This window comes from Perognathus longimembris, chromosome 18 (genome assembly GCF_023159225.1).
Source record: "Perognathus longimembris pacificus isolate PPM17 chromosome 18, ASM2315922v1, whole genome shotgun sequence".
NCBI classification, from domain to species: domain Eukaryota; kingdom Metazoa; phylum Chordata; class Mammalia; order Rodentia; family Heteromyidae; genus Perognathus; species Perognathus longimembris.
The window spans coordinates 28264677-28286298 of NC_063178.1; the positions used below are offsets into that span (position 1 = coordinate 28264677).

At 35.0% G+C, this 21622-nt stretch overlaps 1 protein-coding gene across 1 annotated transcript in view; it reads right to left on the minus strand.

The window, feature by feature from the left end:
• Positions 1–21622, minus strand: part of Malrd1 (MAM and LDL receptor class A domain containing 1) — a 475502-nt gene that overhangs the window by 220595 nt on the left and 233285 nt on the right. Inside the window, exons 25-26 of the mRNA XM_048367779.1 lie at positions 13274–13521; positions 9863–10151 (exon numbers count right to left, since the gene is read on the minus strand). Coding sequence (XP_048223736.1) covers positions 9863–10151; positions 13274–13521 — 537 coding nt within the window. The remainder of the gene's footprint in view (positions 1–9862; positions 10152–13273; positions 13522–21622) is intronic.

Consider the following 21622-nt stretch of genomic DNA (forward strand, 5'->3'; position numbering starts at 1 on the left):
TTCACTGTTTCTGTCAAGTGTTCTATCACAGGATGAGAAAAGAAACATCCATCAGCCTTTGGGAGCTCATATTCAACCTAAGAGAAAATAATTCTATAAGTCATAACACCCTCTGTGGTTACACAAAAATTTTATTTATATAATGCACATAATACAATAATATATTATATAAATGTAATATAATAATATTTCTATTGTTAATATTATTTATAATATATTATGTATATGTAATATTTATTTTTAAGACATCCAATGTTGGGATTCAGGAAATTGGGACATACTAATATTATAAAGGATAACAATATAGACTATTTCCACATAACTGTACTAGAGAGGATTTTTGGAATGTGCTAAAACATAAAGAAATGGTAAGTGCACCAGTCATGGGTATATGTCACTTATTCTGATCTGATCATTACACATTGCACTTCCCTATTGAAAGACTACATTTTATTCCATAAATATATACAATTAATGTCATTATTAACAGTACGTCTCAAAATAATATATTATGTCATATTACCAATATGAAACTTTGGGGAACCGGATAGGCTCAAGGGCTTTGGCAATCTAAGACACTTGTAGACACATGTGACTCCTTGTGCACAGATGACAAGTCTACTGGGCTCAGCATGTCTACATGGCTGTGTGCATATGTGTTCAGTTACATAAATATATAAATGCTATTCTAAATAATTCATGAAATAAGACATATTAACTATTAACACATAACTGCTCTAAATCTTTGCATGAAGCTTCAGAAAATACATTGGGTAAGTTAGTCATCATTTATAGAAAGTAGGCTGTATTTATTGTACTACTTACTGTACTTTTTCTAATAATCTTTTTTTTTTTGCCAGTCCTGGGGCTTGAATTCTGAGCCGTGGCACAGTCCCTGAGCTTTTTTGGCTTAAGGCTAGCACTTTACCACAGTTCCATTTCTGGTTTTTGAGTGGATAATTGGATGTAAGAGTCTCATAGGGACTTTTCTGCCCAGGATGGCTTTGAACTGTGATCCTCAGATCTCAGCCTCCTGAATAGCTGGGATTACAGGCATGAGCCACTGGCACCCAGGTAATCTTCACATCTTTAATGTGAACATTTATTGTGAAGTATATTATACTGAACATTTTATCTGAAAGAGCTTATAGTATTAATAAAAAATGGAAATCTAAGCTACAATGGCAATTTATAGAACATGATTTCTGGAATATTAAAATATTAAATGAAAATGGCTTTCTGTAGCCATACTTCATCATACTATGAATGCAGTCTAAATTACTAAAACATTTATGAAAATACTAGTGTGTTTATATATGCAATCTAAGTCACTGAAAACATTTAAAAAGTATCCAGCACATAGATACATTTAAATAAACTTGCTTCAGAAAGGCAATAAAGATGCCAGAAAGAAAGTCCTTTCAAAATAGCTGCTCATGCAATTTCCTAGTATAAACAATCATTTATGCTAAGTGAAGAGTTAAGAAGTGAATTTCATTCTGTTCAATTACTCATATACTCTCTGAGGTGAGGGAGAAATAGGCTAGTTATAAATTTCTTAGAATTGACAAATGTGTGCTTTTATGTTTTTACTGCAAAACTAATGGAAAATTCCAACCATTCCATTTCCATGCTGACCTGTATTCTTAAACAGAAGTCTGGGTCATGGATGCCAAACAGTGTGAAATTGCCACAGCAACATTCATGGGGAATATCCTGGCACTGTCCCTTCATGAAATTTCAGAACGTATTTGTCTATCATTATCATTGGACCTTGAGATTTTCTCCCAAATCAAAGATGTCATAAAAAGCATTCTAGTGAGCATTGGGTGGTATAAATATATTTTTCAATAATACTATTCGCAAGAAAATTATGAACTAAGGTAAAAATATTCATGAAGTGTACGTATTTTTAAAAACTACAAGGTTTTCTACTGGGAAAACATTCTTCAGACTGTATCTGTGTAGACTGAAAACAAATTCATTTCCTCTTCCCTGCCCATCTTGTGCCAGCTACATCACCACTTTCTATAAATCACAGACATTTTACAAAAGTTTCTGGGGGCTGGGAATATGGCCTAGTGGCAAGAGTGCTTGCCTTGTATATATGAAGCCCTGGGCTCGATTCCCACAAATATAGAAAATGGCCAGAAGTGGTGCTGTGGCTCAAGTGGCAGAGTGATAGCCTTGAGCAAAAAAGAAGACAGGGACAGTGCTCAGGCCCTGAGTTCCAGGCCCAGGACTGGCAAAAAAACAAAACAAAACAAAAAGTTTCTGGTTTTAAGATGCTAAACCACTTTGCTTTCCTCTTTGTCTCCATTCATGAATGATTGTCATATCGATCTATCTCTGCATCTTTTCCATCCTGAAATTATGAGTAATAAATGAAACCACCACAAGTAGTAAATAGATATTTAGGGTCTTTTTTTTGTGAGAGCAATTTCTTTGAAGGGTTCTGGAAGGGAAAGCACAACCTGAACACTTGCCTTGAGGAAAGAATGGCATATGACGATCTGAGAATAGTAGTAAGTAGGCTTTTCATTTATGAACAGTTTAATTTCATAATCTCTCCAGCAGAGAAAAGAATGGACAAAGAGAAATGGAATGTGACATGGAACACTAACAATGTACTACACATTGTCCAAGACATACTCGCTATTATTTTCTCAATCATTTTTCTTTTTCTTTTTCTTATTTATTGTCAAACTAGTAATGTACAGAGAGGTTACAGGTTCATCCGTTTGGCCTTGGGTACATTTCTTGTACTGTTTGTTACCTCCTTCCTCATTCCCCCCTCCCCCCTCCCCCTTTCCCTCTCCCCCCATGAGTTGTTCAGTTGGTTTACACCAAATGGTTTTGCAAGTATTGCTTTTGGAGTCGTTTGTTTTTTTATACTTTGTCTCTCGATTTTGATATTCCCTTTCACTTTCCTAGTTCTAATACCAGTATATACAGTTCCCAGTGTTCCTAGATAAGATACATTGATAGTGTGGGTACAACCACAGGAAGGGGATACAAGAGGATCATCAACAACAGAAGCTACGGTTTCACATGGTATGTTGGAAAGTAATTACAACAGTGATATAACACTCGTTTCCATAACATGAAGTTCATTTCACTTAGCATCACCTTATGCATTCATAAGGGCATAGCTATTAGGCTCTTGTGATCCCCTGCTGTGACAAGCCTAAACCTGTGCTAATTATTCCCTATGAGGGAGACCATAGAGTCCATGTTTCTTTGGATCTGGACAACCTCATTTAGTATAATTGTTTTCCAAGTCTTTTTTTCAAATCACTTAATTAGGTTCCAGTTGTCCAATTTTTTTAGGAGGAAAAGCTAAGTATCTGAGAGGTAGATTAGGTAATATCACATAGGGAAAAAGTGGTGCTAAGATCTGAGTTTGTGTCTTTCTATGTCAGAATACATATACTTTGCACAAAATACCCTGTGCACCTTTTTTTTTTTTTTTTTTTTTTTGCCAGTCCTGGGGTTTGAATTCAGGGCCTGAGCACTTTCCCTGACTTCTTTTTGCTCACGGCTAGCACTCTACTACTGGAGCCATAGCACCACTTCTTTTTTGTCTGCATATGTACTGCTGAGGAATCGAACCCAGGACTTCATGCATGCTAGGCCAGCACTCTACCAGTAGGCCACATTCCCAGCCCCTCTGTGCAGCTTTTACAATATCATGGACTAGACACAATCAGGATTCTGACTGAATTGCTGTGCCTAAGTCCTCATCAGTAAGTAGCAATCTAAACAGTTGACAATTATTTCCAGGAAATAAATGAGATATAGTGCGTAACAATCTGATTTAAAGACATTTGATTTCCATACATTATTTTCCCTTTTTCCTTTTGGTGGTATTGGAGACTCAGCTCATGGCCTTATGTTTGCTCTAGAGGTACTCCATCACTTGAATCATGCCCTCAGCCCTTTCTGTTTCAGATATTTTGGGAGTATAGTTTCTCTTTTTTACCCTGACAAGCCTGGACCACAGTCTTCCTATTTTTGCTCTGTATTTACCGGAGTTGACAGCTATTTAAAACTGCTCCCAGCTTTTACTGGTTGAAATGGGGTCTCAGACTTTTCCCCAAGCTAGCCTGAAGTGTGTTCCTCCAAGTTTCCCATTCCTGAGAAGGTGGAATTACAGGTGTGAGCCCCTCCCTCTTTTTTTTCTTTTAAGCAAAATGTAATTATTAATTTATATAACAAACTGAGTATTTGACTTGTACTTGGGGCTAATGATAGTGAGCAAACACACATGTGTATATTTAAAACACCACGTCTGCTCTTATTATGCTTAGGGTTTAGCAAATATCTTGCAGTAAATTAAGAAAATGATAGTGGTTGAATTTGACTATGGGCACTCAGATTAGGAATAACTGGTTGTGCTTGTTTCTCAATGAAATTCAGTAAGCAAATATTTTTTGTCATTTAGTAATTAATGAAATTGCCATTAAAATAAACTCAAGTATATTCTGGGGACTCAATAATTTACTGTTACTTTTGATAATAAAACCTAGGGTCTAATTGAATTCATTAAAAGCACTCATTCCTTGTGATGAACACATAAGATGATGCTAAGTGAAATGAACTCTATGTTATGGAAACAATTGTTATATCATAGTTGTAACTACTTTCAACGTCCTATGTGTATCTGTAGCTTCTAATATTGATGATGTTCTTGTATCACCTTCCTGCGGTTGTACCTACACTATCTCTGTAATCTCATCTGAGTATATTGGAAACCGTGTTTACTGTTATTGGAAGTAGGAAATTCAAAGGGAATATCAAATTTGAGAGACACAGGGTAAAAAAAGACAAACAACTACAAAAGCAATGCTTGCAAAACTGTTTGGTGTAAGTGAACTGAACACCTGGGGGGGAGGAGGGAAAGAGGGGGAGGGAGGGGGGTATGAGGGACAAGGTAACAAACAGTACAAGAAATGTATCCAATGCCTAACGTATGAAACTGTAACCTCTCTGTACATCAGTTTGATAATAAAAATTTTGAATAAAAAAATAAATAAATAAAAATAAATAAAAGCACTCATTCCTGTTTCAGTCCAATAGCATCTTCCAAAATACATATGTTCTGCCTATTCCTATCGTTCTATTTTAAGCTATCCTAGAGTTGCTAGGCTATGCACATGAATATAGATGAAAAATCTGAGTGAAGTATCATTTCCAAATGTCAACTGGATTGTGCCATACCTCATGGAACACAATGCCACTTAACTCCTTTCACAGTCTATGAAAATTCCAACTGAAGTGTTTTTGCAGCAAAGAGAATAGTTAAGCTCTTGACAGATATACACATACACATACAATACATGTTAGATACCAAACATAAATTATAAGTTTTTTCAATAAATATAAGATGGAGTGATTATAATGTCATAAAAATAATTATATGCCTTTGATCTTCTGGAGAAAAATAGTCTTGCCAAAACAAATAATAAGATAAATGTGTTCTTAGTACAATGCAAGTAATGCAGGCTGAGTCTGAAATAGTTACACCTCATAAAGAATGCTAGTAAAGATGCCTAAAAGATATGATCATGTAAAATGAGGTTATTCTGGTCAAATAGTTAAATACTATTATTTAATAAATGCATTTACCAGATATTTTAAATCAAATAGGTAGATATTGTCTGGACAAGTTGGGAAACTGGCTGGAAAGTTCTGGCATACATGACTCATAGCCTGGGGGTCTGATGTTATTGTCGGGACATTGGGATGTGGTGTCTAAACTCTCACATTTCACCAGAGCAAACATGATTGTACTTCAGTTTAAGGGTGCAACTGCACTTCTTGGCAGAAGACATTTCTTGCTCCCATCTAAAGGGACTCTACTGCAGGAACAACTCTTAACTGTGCAGGATGTGAGTACCTCTAATGTTCTACATAAGGGGAAGCCACGGCCCTGAGTGGCAACAACTAATGGAAATGTGAGTAGTCCAAAATAAGATGTGCTGTCATAGGACAGTACACACTAGATTTAAAGACTTTTATAAAAGCAATAACAAACAGTCTCTCATTAAGATCTATGCTGGGCACCAGTGGCTCCCACTTGTAATTCTGGCTGTGCAAGAGGCTGAGATTTAGATGGTGATAGTTCAAACACAGCCCAGGCAGAAAAATCCTTGAGACTTCAGCTTCCAAGTACCTATCAAAAAACAGACTCAGAGGTATGGTTCAAGAGGTAGAACACCAGCCATAAGCAACAAAGCCAAGAAAGTATAAGGCTCTGAGTTCAAGCCACAATGCCACCACCAAAGAAAAACATCTATACTGGTTTTCAGTTGACACAATCATGTTTTGAGTAGATTGAGTTAAAAATATATTAAAATCCATTTTTTAAAACTATGACTGCTTGAAAAATGGAAAACTGGGCAATTAAAAATGTAGCTAACAATGCGGTCTGTATTATATTTTTCTGACATTATGTAATTTTCTTGTACCAATTTTATGTGGATAAAAGGAAGAAAACTGGCTATTCATTTGAGTTTATAAACACAAAATTACATGTATGTGTATTATGTAGTATATAATGCATTATGTATATAGTCATATATACACCTCCCTCTTAAAAATATCACAGATTTTTTTTTCTGAATAATTACTTATTTATTGTCAAAGTGATGTACAGAGGGGTTACAGTTTCATATCTAAGGCAGTGGGTACATTTCTTGTACACTTTTTTACCTCCTCCTTCATTCTCCCCTCCCCCTTCCTCCTTTCTCTCTCCCGCCATGAGTTGTTCAGTTGGTTTACACCAAACGGTTTTGTAAGTATTGCTTTGTCTTTTAATCCTTTGCCTCTTGATTTTGATATTCCCTTTCCCTTCCCTAGTTCTAATACCAGTATATACAGTATCCAGGGTACTCAGATGAGATACGGTGATAGCACAGGGACAACCACAGGAAGGGGATACAAGAGGATCATCATCAACAACAAAAAGCTACGGTTTCACATGGCATGTTGAAAGTAATTACAACAGTTATATAACACTCATTTGCCTAACATGAAGTTCATTTCACTTAGCATCATCTTATGTGTTCATTAACATTTTTAAAGAGTCCTCTAACTTGCAATGCAGTCATAGAATTCAAAATCTTTTCATAGTTTGATTCTCTAACCAGGATAGCATTTCACTCACTAATAAATGAATGCACACTTTTAATCTCTGAAGATAGCTAAAGCTATCTTCAGTAAGTAGTTTTGGAAACACAACTTCAGATGAATGTGTTTTCTTCTGCTTCATTTGAATGTAAACATCATGGGTATGATAGCCAGGAAAAGATTGTAATATTTCATCTCAGTATTCAGAACATTCCTAATATAAATAAACACATTCAGGCCTAATTTTTCTTGGAGTTCTTCCATTAGAGCTATTTCTACCAAATTTCTTACTTTATATACATGAATACTCTTATTTTCTATGTTCATATGGAACATATACATTTTTTTATCAATGCACTATCTTAAGGTTTTAATGTTGCATGAATTCGTGCTTGCTTTTTGTTTCTGTGTTTGCTTCCCAAGGTCATCCAACATATTTTCTACATAGTTTTTTTGTGCGGGAAAAAATTAAAGTGACATGTGGTCTATTCCATTTCCTTCTTAATAGCTCATGTACTCAGATATGTAGGTGTGCCTGTTCCTTTCAAATACAAGTCATTATTCACTTGTACAATCCATTTGCACCATCCCTTCTCTCTCAGGCTCACTGGTTTTACCATAGCATCCCTTTTACTATATTCAGTATATGTGTTCCTCCACTGTACTCAGACTGAACTATCTTGTTCTATAAAATGAAGGCATCTTTCTTTCCAGTGGGTTTCAAATATGCTTCCACATGCCGGCATATCTTGTAAAGAAATCTCTCTAATTAAATACCACATATATTTATCACATTTTGTATTTTTCTTTGGTACTTAATCATATCCTACCCAATAATCGCGTTTGCTGATATATGTATTTTATTCTCTTGCCACAATGGAGTATTGTTTGGTATTTTATTCACCCAATATTTTAATAACTTAAATATTATGAGGATATAAAGTGGGCAGTAGTAGAGTAATAGAGTCTCTTGGCTGACAATATCTAGTTGGTTCTAAGATTAAGATACTTAATTTTTTTTCCTTGTGGAAGTTTTCAATGACATTAGTTAATACTTAAGATATTAATGTCCTTTTATATCCTATCTAGCAAAAGCTTTCACTTCCACAGTATTTGATATGAAATTATTTTTTATTGTTGTTACATAACTACTATTCTAAAAATCAATCTTTGCAACAAGGATGGTTCTCTTTTAACCATCCCACAGGGAAAGGAAATGAAAGCTTTTTCCAAGGAAGTAGATTAATCTAAGGAATTTTAAATAAATCCACATTTCTTTACCTGCTAACATAGACTTGAACTGTTCTTATTTCCTATAGCATTTTACCATTATATTTGAGTAGTTACACAATAGGGTTTCAATTTAACATGCCAGTTTGAAATTACAATGGATCTTGATCAATGTCACTCCTTCCATCATTCCCCTCTTTCTCTCCCAACCCCACCCACTCCTCAATTTACCTGGTTCCTTTTCAATTAAGTGCTTTCATTATTATGGCTATATTTGCCTTGACTCATCTCTCATTCATCTGCACCCTCCTCTTGTATCCCCCTTCGCCAATCCAAGTCCTCACTTCTTAGTATTCATTTATTCATTCTGCTAAACTGTAAGTTCATTTTTCATAGGAGTTATAATCCCGCACTCCTTCCCCGTGTATACCAGGAATCTTTCAATGTTTATATCATAGTTTTGGGCAATTTCTTTGTACATATCTTCATGTGACCCTGTTAATAGTTTTGTATAGTATTTGAATCATCTCAAGGGAAAACCTATCTAATCATCCACAGGGAAACATTTTCTAGGAGCATTTTCTTAACTGTATCAAAATAGTCCCTCACAGATAAACATAGGAGTAAAGGCAGAGGTAGTAAAGCTTTTCTATTTACTCAACTCTGCTAAAAGCTAGCAAGTAGGTCAAATTTAAACCTCTGAGCATTCCAGAGCTAGCAGTCTATGGCACAATGGTCTATTCTGAATACTGGCACACAGCAGTGAGCCAGGCTCCAGTCATAGTTATGCAGTCACAAGAGGCGTCAACTGGCCCTCCAGGTTAACACTAACCTGGGAGGTTTCAACTAAGTATATTGCACTTTTAGGGGTCAATATTGAAGCTTGAATTCTGGTCCTCATTGAGCCCGGCTCTCAGCTTTTAAATCCACTTTTTTTTAAACTATTATTTTTACTTTTGTTATTGTTTTGGTACTGTGGATCAAACCCAGGATGTTACACTTGCTAGGCAGGCATTTTGCAATGGAGCTACATCCCAGCCCCTTTAAATGCACCTTTGACTGTCAATATTTTAACTTAATGATGGATTTACCAGGTTGCAGCCCCACTGTAAGTTGAGGAGCACTGGAGTTTAACCATGATGACATCCAATTAAAGCAGCATAGTACTGCTTCTTATTTTGCTATATTACTTTAAAACTGTATGTACATTATCTGAGAACTGAATAAGACATCAGGGGCTTCTTATGTGTCACTGATATAAGAAGAAAATGAGCAGAGACATCAGGAATTGGCAAATATAGCAAAGCTTGGAGGAAAATTAGAAGACATATATGTACATGGGTGTGTGTGCAAAGGCTTAAGTGAGAACTCTCTTCCAAAGAGATTTATTTCCTTCAATCATTTTATGAATTGCTAGGTATTTGTCTTTTTATTTTCTTATTTTCTTCCTTCATACCCACTCCCTGCACAAACACCAAAATAAGGACAAATGAAAGCATACCTGTTTGGAGAGGTCCATCCAATTCCTCCATGTAATGGTGTGATGATAGACAACTTTTTGTGAGCACAATATCATCAAGTGCGATGTTGCCATGATAGCCTTTCCCAACTGTGCCTTCAAATATGAGTTGGAAGTCTTCATCACCAAACAGTGGTAATTCTTTCCTCTGCCAGAAATTGCCTTGCTCTTTAGTGAGGTTAAGAAGAACCTTTGTTTGGTTTGAGACTGATACCTGGATCAAGGCAAGGGTTCCCAGGCCACTTCCATACATGTGACAATGAAAAATGATCTGTAACCAGGGAAAGGAGGAAGAAAAAGAGTGAGTGCAATTCATTCCATTTTGCTTGTAAGTATATCACAATGCTATCCTTTTACTACCAGGAAAGGAAAATTAGACTGCTCACTCTACTGCTCAGTGAGGACTTTAACACCAAGGGAAGTTGGGGTAGTCTTGAATTATAGATTGTGACGTATGGAAAAAAGTACAGTAAGTCTTGAATTTAGACATATATGAGATGAATTCAATTTCTGCGACTTCTAAAAGAAAAATTCCTCAAGGGTATGGGTTAAATGTTTCCTCCAAAGTTCATGTGTTGAGAATTTAATCATCTATGAAAAAGTGTGGAGCGGTGGGAGTTTATAAAGTCATGAGGGCAATGCCTTCATGAATGAATTAGTGGCATTATAGTGAGGCTGTGTCTATAATCAAAAGAACAAGTTAAATCATTTTCTTAAATCATAAAATGCTCTCTTGCTTGTTGCATTCTTGTACTTGACACACATTTTCAGTTCTCTAAGATCCTCAGGGCTCCACCATGTATAGCAGAACCATGGAATAAACGAAAACAGGGCAGCCTTAGGAATTTTTCCCTGAGCAGAAATTGACAAGTTCAAGGATTAACATTTCAATATGTGTCAAAAACTGAGTTTACTGGATTCTGAGTCATTGTCACACAGCAAGAGAAAGAGAAAGACAATTCTGGGAGAAAGAATTGTATGCATTAGGAACAATAGCAATTCAGAGCTTTGTAAAGCTCTTTGTCTTTTGAGAATGAGAGAAAATGTTTATGGTGATGATCTTCACAGGACAAAATAAAACCAACACTGAAACACTGATAATGATGCATACCACATTGTAGAGAAAGGAAAAAAATGAATGTGTTGAAAGAGCACAGAATGTGACTAAGTAGTATAAGCAGGACTTTGGTACAGAAAGAAAAACTAAAATAGGAAGAATAGGTGAGCCATGTCAAGCGACTACTCAAGATTTCTAGCTAATTAAATCTTCCAGTATGTTCTATGACACAAAAGTATCTCTTATTTTTTCTAATATATACTGTAGAGTTATTTGTTTAGGGGCTTTTGAAACCTAAAAGCTTGGGGTAACATCAACAGGCACCATCAATGTAGGCTCAAGTGTGAGACCAGTACTGTGTGGACTGTCTGCAGCCCCAGACATGATCTACACAACATTTTGCATTCCATTCATATGAGTCATGTCTCCACTGAAACTTCTCTGTCTACAGGTTATTTTCTAAATAATGCTCTCAGGTTAACATCTAAACTAACACAACCAACCACAACTCATGTTTTCAAAGAGAACGATGGTTATCAAGAAATATAACCTAATCACAGAGCAAGAAAGAATAAAAGGTTGCTAGGAAGGTATATGTCACTGGAAATTTCCATTATTTGGAGTTTTTATTTTATTATTATTATAATTTTTTTCCAGTCCTGGGGCTTGAACTCAGGGCCTGAGTACTGTCCTTAGCTTCTTTTTACTCAAGGCTAGCACACTGCCACTTGAGCCAAAGTGCCACTTCTGGCCATTTTCTATATATGTGGTTCTGGGGAATCGAACCTAGGGCTTCATGTATACAAGGCAAGAACTCTTGCCACTAGGCCATATCCCCAGTCCATATGTCTCAATTCTTAGTTGAAGTTACTCTTCTTCATTAGCTTCCCTACCCATATTTTTACACTTCTGTTTCTAGAGGAAAAAGAATTGCGCTTGTAGTAAAAACGCACAATTAAAGACTCATAGTAGGGCTGGGAATATACCATGAGGCTATATTCCCAGCCCCTTTATTTCTTTTCTTATTTCTTTTGTTTGCATTCCTTCATGTCCCCATCCTCCAAAAAAGTGGATTTTTGTTCGGCTTGAGTTTTCACAATGTGAGGAACAGAGATGATCTTCCTGAAAATCTGTGAGCTCACTCTGCTTAGCTGATATATATATATATATATATATATACATATACATATATATACACATATATATACATATATATATGTCTTATGAGATGCACAATAATTCCTAGCACAATAATTCCTAGCATGATCTTCCTTTGCCTCTCTGTATTCAATCTATATCATAAATATTAATAAAATGAATCTCTCATCACTAATAGGCCTTACTCCTCTTGTACAGATGCTTTCCTCAGGGAGGACTATAGTTCTTGAACAAATGGAAAAAAGGAGATGGGTAAAGTGCTTAGTTACTGCAGTATGAAAACCCACACATTTACAGGGGATGTACATAATTACAAAAAAATGCTTGGAAGTCAAAGTGGAATTTATATATAAACATGATATCATATTTAATTAGATTTCTAAGGCTAAAACTAAAGCAGAGCTAAATGTATAGACACATACTGAACATGTACAAGAACTGGTCATTTAGAAGCTATAAAAATCATATAAAAGTGTTGGAGTAATGGTGGCTCATGCCTGTAATCCTAGCTACGCAAGAGGCTGAGATTTGAGGACTGCAGTTTCAAGCCTGCCCTGGCAAGAAAATCTGTGAGACTCTTATCTCAAATATCTTTAATAAACCAAAAAGCCAGAAGAGTAGATGTGGCTCTAGTGTTAGAGTGCACAACAAATCAAGGACAGCTCACAAACTCTGAGGTCAAGGCCCAGGAAACACACACACACACACACACACACACACACACACACACACACACACACAGAGAGAGAGACACAGAGAGAGACAGAGACAGAGACATGCAGCAAACTTTCGTTACGACTCAATCTACTGTCAAATTTTAATATTACTCTGTGATTTGTTCTAATCTGAACAGCAGATCAAATTCTGTCCAAAACTCTTATCTGATATCTTTGCTCTCTTTCAGAAAATCTTTTCCCTTCTGAGACTTGAGATGGGAGTAAGAGCATTAAACTGTTGAATCCATCCAAGATGAGATAGGAAAACACCTCAGAAAATAGTTCCTGTGAAATTCATGGATGGTGAATGTAAATAAACAGCTACTATAACTATTTTTTTCTTCTCCCTCACCTACACCAAATTGAATAAGTCCAAACTCATATTGGTTCTGGCTGAAGGCATTGTACTTTCTATACGTGACTTTGTCAACAACTGTTCACCACACTGATTTTCCCCAATACCTTGCAGTCTTTGCTTCTCCTACTTATAACTGGGCTGGATAATCTCGCTGTCCTCATGGGCTTCTGCGGGAAAAAGCTCTTTATAACTATGTAATGTCCCGATGAATTTCCCAAGGTATGGTCAACTGCTGGCTCTGAACTTGTAGTTGGGAGGCTGCTAGCTTTCAGACTCCAGTCAAAGTCATCATCCTGATCCTGCTTCCAGGAGCACAGGTCAAATTCAAAATCACAGCGCCCCCTGGAGGTCCCTGGAAGACATTTCATATTTGTGTCAGAGAAAGGATAGTTGTGGTCTTAGAAGTAAACAATTCAAAATAACATTGATCATGCCATATAATGTAATAGTCAGGACCTCATAAAGACAATCATAATAGCAGCACTTACATAAAATATTTTAGTTAATGTCACCACAACCTGACCCTAGCCTCAAAACTGTTGAGAAAATATTTTCTCCTCCAAGTATCTATTTAGCAATATGATGTATCTTCCATCTTTATTTTTCAGATCATGGTAGAGAATTTAGGAAGTTTATTGTTTTGCAACAAAGTTTAGCTTGCCTACAATAAAAATTATCATTAATCATTTTAATTACTTTTTAGAACAGTAATTTATATTAGATATGTGAAAACTGTAGAAGAGAAAAGGAAAAGATGTAATAATTTGAATTAATTTATTGTAGTAATTTTTGAGAAATTAAATATGTTAAGCTGCATTGAATATCAAACTAACTCCCAGGTGTTCTTTGAGTGTTTTATTATTCACATTGCTTAAGTTGCTTTTCCCTCCAATTCCTGGGTAGTAGAAATTAAAAATCTTCATTTTATAATGCTGCAGTTACCTACAAAGCTAGCAATGATAGTGAAGAGCTTATAAATGTGAACACTGCTGAAGCAAGTGATCACATAAAATTGTTTAAATACTTGGATTGCACTGTTTTTTAAGTGTGTATGATCTCAAATTATCAATGGCTGAATAACAATGACAAAACAATTTGACAGTAAGCACCCAACTTTCTTGTTTAGAATTATTTTAAAATGTGACTTATTTTTTTCTTGCATAGTAGAACTGAAACAAAAAATCATAATTATATGTGAAATAAGGTACAAGCTAAAATACTGTAGAAAAACAATTATAGCATCTCAATAGATAATGATCTCTAATGTCTCTTGATGACAGTTCATTTGAATAACTGCTCAAATATTTTAACTCAATTTTATCTAGAAAGGACTAAGAATGATTCTTTTTCCCCATGAAAACATGAAGGGATCAATTCTCAAGAAAACTGGCCGAAGGAGAATTCTGCAGAAAGGCACCTCTTGGATAAAGGATTTACTTTATTCTACCACACAAGTCCCAATAACTCCCAAGTTACATTGTGCCTTTGCTTTATGGTTATAATGTTACTATTATCAAAGGCCACATTCAATTGATTAAATAGACTCCAGGTGCTCTGAATTCCCATATCAGGTTGTGGTTGGGTGTAAACAACTACTAAAATGAATGCGAGTTTCAATCATACCAACATCTAAGGAACTGTCCATGTACAAAAGTTGACTTTAGGTGTTACAATTTTAAGAAAATACAGGAAATTTAAGGAGGCAGGAGGACTATTACTTTCATAATTGGTTTAACAGTCAATATTATTTCTACTGTTTCTAAGAATCAAGAAAAAAATTCTCATAATTCCTCTGATCAAATCTAAAGCATGAGATTTTCTGACCAATTACTAATTCCACTTTAAACTTACATTTGAAGTATATTTTTAACATATTCCTAGAATAGAATGACATGCCTACAGCTTCTTTTAAGTATGAATGTTAAAATTCTCCAAAGGTTTCTTTCTGAAGTCTTGGAAGTGTATTTGACTCAAATAATGTTAAATTCCAATTTAGCACAACATTTATTTGCATTGCCTTAAAATTATAAAATGTAGTATATCACGGTTCTGTGTTAGCAAGTTTTGTGGCATGTAAATAACTTAGTCGTCAAAAAGACCAGATTCTTGAGAAGCTACACATAAAATGTGTGTTAAAATACATTAGGTTTGTTTAAAAGACAACTCATATAATTACTGCTATTCAAATCTTGAAATGAAAATTATAGTTTTCTTCGACTTTTAGCAGAATTTTGGAGAAAGTTTCCTTAGAGTGTTTAACTTTGGCATTTTAATGAAGAAAACAGAAGATATATGTGTTTTGTTAGAATTTCCATCACTAGAATGAGAGGGAAAACTTCACATTTTTTACATCATCATTCTTCAGAGATGTAAGGTGAAAAAAAATGCAGCAAATAGTTCTCTGAACAAATGTCAATCTTGGCATTCCACGGTGCAATTAGTGCCTGTGCCAGGCAGGTATTGCCACAGAATGGAAGACATGGTCACTTTTGTCTACAATGTATCATCAGTCAATTATATGAAACCTTCATAAAATAAAGTAGATCATTTTCAATGGCTGGTATCCTTTCTTTGGGCATAACTACTTTATTAAAGTTCTCTAGAACTCAACAGTATCAATCACAGGAGACAAAAACTAGATGAAAATTGTTGACAACTTTACTTGATAGTTAATGTTCTATTTAAGTTGTAAGCTTTGCTAGTTACTTTTGGTAGTTTTTCTCTAAAAATGACCTCATTCTACAGCTTTCTTTTATTATTTCACCTAATTTCTTATATGTTGAGATGTCTTCTGTGTTTGGTTTATCTAAAAATCTATATGATTTATCTATATCATCATATATGAATAGTTTCCAATTGTATATCTTCTGCAGAAACTTTCCTTTATAGATCCACAGAGACAAATGTTGATTGGACATATTTCCACTGCTGATTTTACACATATCAAACAATAAATCAATAAGTGAAACCATGATGTTCCGGTCCTCTTTGAAGCAGAATGGATAGAAGTGGCATTCACATGCCCAGTCCAGATACCTTCCACCATTCAGTAACAATCACATCTGTGTCCATTCATGTCTTTCCATCTTTACTGAAGATAACTGGGCACCATTTTCTCTGGAATAGAATACTGAAGTGGTCGCATTTTGACCTTTGGCCTACAAAGTTGTTCCCTTCTACACTTCTGCCAGGATGGCATGTCAAGAACCCACATTTGATTAGATTACTTCTCTGTTCAAAATGTGTGAATCACTCTCAAATCAAAGCGCAAACTTCTTAACAAAAGTGAGTAGGTTCCTTGCTTGTCTGGCTGGACTCATGTCCAGTTATTCCCTGCTCTCAAAAGAGATGTTTCAAATGCAAACCACCGAAGTTCATGATAGCCTTTCTTTTGGGTCTTTTTAGAACTGTTGCTATTTCTATTTTCTGGAACTCTGTCTATTCTTTATTCAATTAACTCTCCATCATATTAGACAAAATTTTCAAATATAAACTGCTGAATCTGCCTGCATTATCTACATAGGAAACAAGAAACAAAACTATTGTATGGTTTAATTCAAATTTCATTACTTCAATCTATTCTGAATGCTTAATTCTAGGGTTTAAAGTCATATCTAAGAATTAACACTATTCAGTAAGAGAAATATGATACAACAGAACCTTGGGACAGCAGTTGTAAGATCTGTTGGAGGATTGTTCCCTTTGTTTCGTCTCTAGAACTGCAAAAGGAAAGGGAGAAGAAAGAACGGGGGGGGGGGAACAGAACTTTGGCTAAAATGGTAGAATGACGGTCTGACTCTGTGTGCACATCCTCATTCTGCTAAAGAAAAGAAAATCAGGATCATGACTAAGAACTTGAGTGAAAAGAATCTAAGAGGAGTCATCAATGGTATTTTTCTAATACCTACGTTTTATTATCATAGGAGAGAATGATGGAAAGGGTAATATTTTATACTCATACGTTGAATTGAAAACCCTTTGTTTTACTACTTAAAATATTTTAAAGCAGAAAAAAAGAAGTGTAAGTTTGGTGTCATGGTGCATGCCTGTGATGCAGATATGTCTGAAGGCATAGCTTAGTGGAAATGAGCCAGGATAGCAATCAGATCAGATTGAGTCCAAACCTTAGTTCTGCCAAAAAGTTAGAAGTAAAATAACAAGAAATATTATCATCAAAAACCTATATGGAGAAAATATGGAAACACTGGTTCAATATAACAAAAATATAATATTACAACAAATAGTTCTTTGCAAAAGCTTTTGACATAAGGCAATACATTCTTTCTTATACAATAGTATTCGGCACAGAATTAACTGTCCCTTCTAACTTCACTGTCTGTCAGGTCAAGAAGTTATATAAGTGATTTGTTCATTGGTTGGCATTTCATTTGTCAATTCACTCAGCAGGAATGTAGTAAATGTGAGCTCTCATTTATCAATAACAAATCTGAGGGGAGTTCTCACTTTTTCATATAATGAAAAAAATGCTACCATGGGAAAAATTTAGTTTAGTTGTAATCCAGTAAAAATGAACTCAGAACTCTTACCACTACTCAGTGTTAATGTTTCAAATTACTTGAACTAACTTCTATAATCCTCTTCTACTTTGATTATTTTTAAAATTCAATTATCTAAAGTTGAAAATTGCTTATCTTACATTTATATAAAGGAGTAATAACTGTGTCCATTATTCATTTTTCTTTTATTAACTGATACTTTCTATTTAAACTGATATGTCAAAGAGAGAAAGTTATCTACAAGGAAAAACATAGAATAAATAGAAACTGTGGCTATAGAAACCATTATATAACCTGACAATGAACATCTCTACATGTATAAATTTGAGAGCTTCAGTGGTTTTGACCAATTCTTTGCAAATCACAAACATACTCAATACAGAATACACCATTTGGGTTGGTCTATAACTATTAGTGAAATTCAACCAATGGTTTACAATTCCTTAAAAATATAGTTAAGCTCATCTAGTTTAACTGAAGATTTTAATTTCCATGTCTCACCATTTTGATATACCACTTCCCTTCCCTGATTCAGACAAACATATGTACAATACCCAGAGAACCAAAATCAAATACAGTGACAAAAGGGCTAAACCATAGGGAAGATAAACAAAAGGAAAAGGAAATAATTTCACACAGTGTGTTGAAAATAACAACAACAATGGTGAGACAAAGGGTAAAAGGCAAACCAATGCAACAGCAATACTTACAAGACAATAAGTTGTAAAACAACTGTACAACTGGCAGGGGAGGGGAAGGAATTGAGGAGGAGGGATGGGGAAGAAAAATGAGGGAAGAGGCAACAAGTATGGCAAGAAATGTACTCATTGCCTTACTTATATATAACTGTGACCTCTCTGTACAGCACCATGACAATAAAATTTTAAAAAGAAAGCCAAAAAAACTTCCATGTCCACAGATGAAAGGAGCTTTGGTAACTGTCACTATTTTCATAATGGTCTTCAGATAATATTTAGAATATACTAAAAAATACCCCTCAGAATTTTATAAGTCAGCAAGATTGTAAGATACAACAATGACATAAAAATTAATACTACTTCTGTATACAGAGAATGAACACATGAAAACAAAAGCTAAAAATATAATGCCACTTTAACACCTTGAAAAATGAAAAACATTTAGGCGTAAAAGTAATAAAATACTTACGATGCTTATATACAAAAAACTATAACACACTGATGAAAGAAATTAAAGAAGAGCAAAATGATGGAGACATGTTATGCTCAGGAACTGGAAAACAAAATATTAAACATATAGCTTCTTTCCAAATTAGTAAATTTCTCATTTATTATACAAAAATTACATGAATGCTTTTTGTAGACATAAATGATGTATTCCCCAAATTTATATATGAAGTAAGAACTATAATAATAAATTAGTATGAATTACCATATATTTTTACTGGCATTACACTGCCTTAGTTATCAAGCTAGACTTAGTTATCAAGCTGGAGCTAGCAGAAGAATGGATTTAGTAATTCTTCCATTATTATACTAATAACAAGAGATAGAAACTTTTAAAAAATGAAGGAAAAGTTTGTTTTTTTTCTCATAGCTTTGGAGGGCTCAGTCTATGATCTAGGGGCCTGGCGTCAGAGAGAGAACATGTGGCAGAGAAAACTTCATACTACTGCCAGGCAGGAAGCCATAAAAGAGGAGAAATGCCTACTTCCCACAATCCCCTCCAAGAACAGACCCTCAGCGATACACACTTCCTACAGGGATTTATAATCATTAATAGTCCGTGTTTGGCAATAGCCCCAAACTGAGGATTATTCCTTTAGGACACATTCTAGATCCAAACCATAGCACATGTGGATGAACAAAACAGAACAGAGAACCCTAAATAGCTCCAAAATGTGTACAATGAACTATATATTGATAGAGGAATAAGCAATTAAATAAAAGGGCACTGGTCTTGTACATTACATAGAAGAAACATGATGGGTATAGAGATAAAAAACAAGCAGAAATCTTGACCTAAATCTTACAAAATAAGCAAAAGAGATCATAAATTTCAGAAGGAAATGTAATTCTATCCGAAAATCGGAGACTCAGGACTTGTTAAAGCTCTCTTGAACATCTCAGACACATGAAATCAATACAGTGAACTTTATCAAAATTAAAAATGTTTGTCCTTGGGCTGGGGATATGGCCTACTGGCAAGAGTGCCTGCCTCGGATACACGAGGCCCTGGGTTCGATTCCCCAGCACCACATATACAGAAAACGGCCAGAAGTGGCGCTGTGGCTCAAGTGGCAGAGTGCTAGCCTTGAGCGGGAAGAAGCCAGGGACAGTGCTCAGGCCCTGAGTCCAAGGCCCAGGACTGGCCAAAAAAAAAAGTTTGTCCTTAAATAACAGGGTTAAGGGAATGAAAAAAGAATGATAATCTGAGGCTTGGGAGAAAGTGTGCCTGCTTACTTTCTGTAATAAACTAACTCAAAACACAGCAGTGAAAACCAATTCAATAGAAAATAAGCAAAAGACATGAAGACCTCTCAACAACAAGGATGTACAAACCTATGCAAAGGTTTTTAATGTTATTAGTTATCAGATAAATATGATTATGATCTTAATGAGATACTTCTCTGTAAGCTTGAAGTACAGTAAAAAATAAGCTATGATACAAAATGGTCACAAGTGTTTGAGTAACTGCATGTAGTTTGAGTAACTACATTTTTGGTGGCAATGTAAAATAGTAAGCCACCTTGGAGACTTGTACCATGTTAAGTCATACTTCTAACATACAATTTAGCAATATAAGAAACACAAATGATTTTTGCACATAATTTATAGGACTTAATAGGAATATATCAAGAGAAAAAAGACAATTGAAAAAAGACCATATACAGTTTGCTTCAACTTATAATACTTCCTCAGAATGACAAAATACAGAAACAGAAAATAAAATAGAATTTTTCCAGGGTTAGAGATAAAGTGAGTGAGATTTTTACAGGTTGCTCAAGAGAGAAGGATAGTGGAGAAGGATAATATTGGTTGGCATGACTACGTGCATATACACATCATAAAATACACACAAAATAAACACTGGTTTCTTGGTTTTGATATTGTATTATAGTTTCATAACCACAGAAGTAGTTATATAAATGGCACACAGAGTTGCTTTGTATTATCTTTGTAAATTCCTATAATCCTATAGTATTTCCAAATGAAAGGTTAAAAATATTATCTTTCAGTTATCACTGACAAATATCACTGATATCAATGGAGGTTTTAAATGTATTTTTTATTTACACAAAGAAATAATAATTTAGAATGTAACAAAAACTTTCTTATCTATCTATTACATAGCAGAAAACTTTGGTCTATATTGGGTATACTTCTCTACATATAAAAAATTTGAGGACATAAGTAATTTGGAAAAACTCCATTGACAATATCAATCTTTTGAAAATGCACAATGCAATGGACACAAAAAGCACATGGGAAATCTGACTTTTCCGAGGAGCGACCAACTTCCCTGTCCACATTCTGAGTTCATCGACTGCAAAACACTGCTGTCACATGGGTATGCATACAACTGGGCAAGTTTGAGCAGGGATGACTACTGCTTATTTTGGAAAGACAAGGAAAATCCCCAGTTATTCAGCTGCCTCCTGAAATAATGAATTTGTGAAGATTAGGATAGGTGATTGCTCACAGAAGCTTGGCTTATTCACATTATGATACCAGACCTACTTTAACATAACCTCCCAAAGAAGCAAAAGTTATTTTCAGTTTATGATTGCTACAGTCCCTGAAAAATGCTGGTTGTTTTCATGGTGATGAATTACTTTTATGCAAGTCCACACTGGAATTCGTGTTTAGTTGGACTTAATTATCTCCCCTTCACTCTACAAAAGTAATTTGCACTCATTTCCAACTCTTTTTCAAATATGTAGGCTTCTGTATCTAG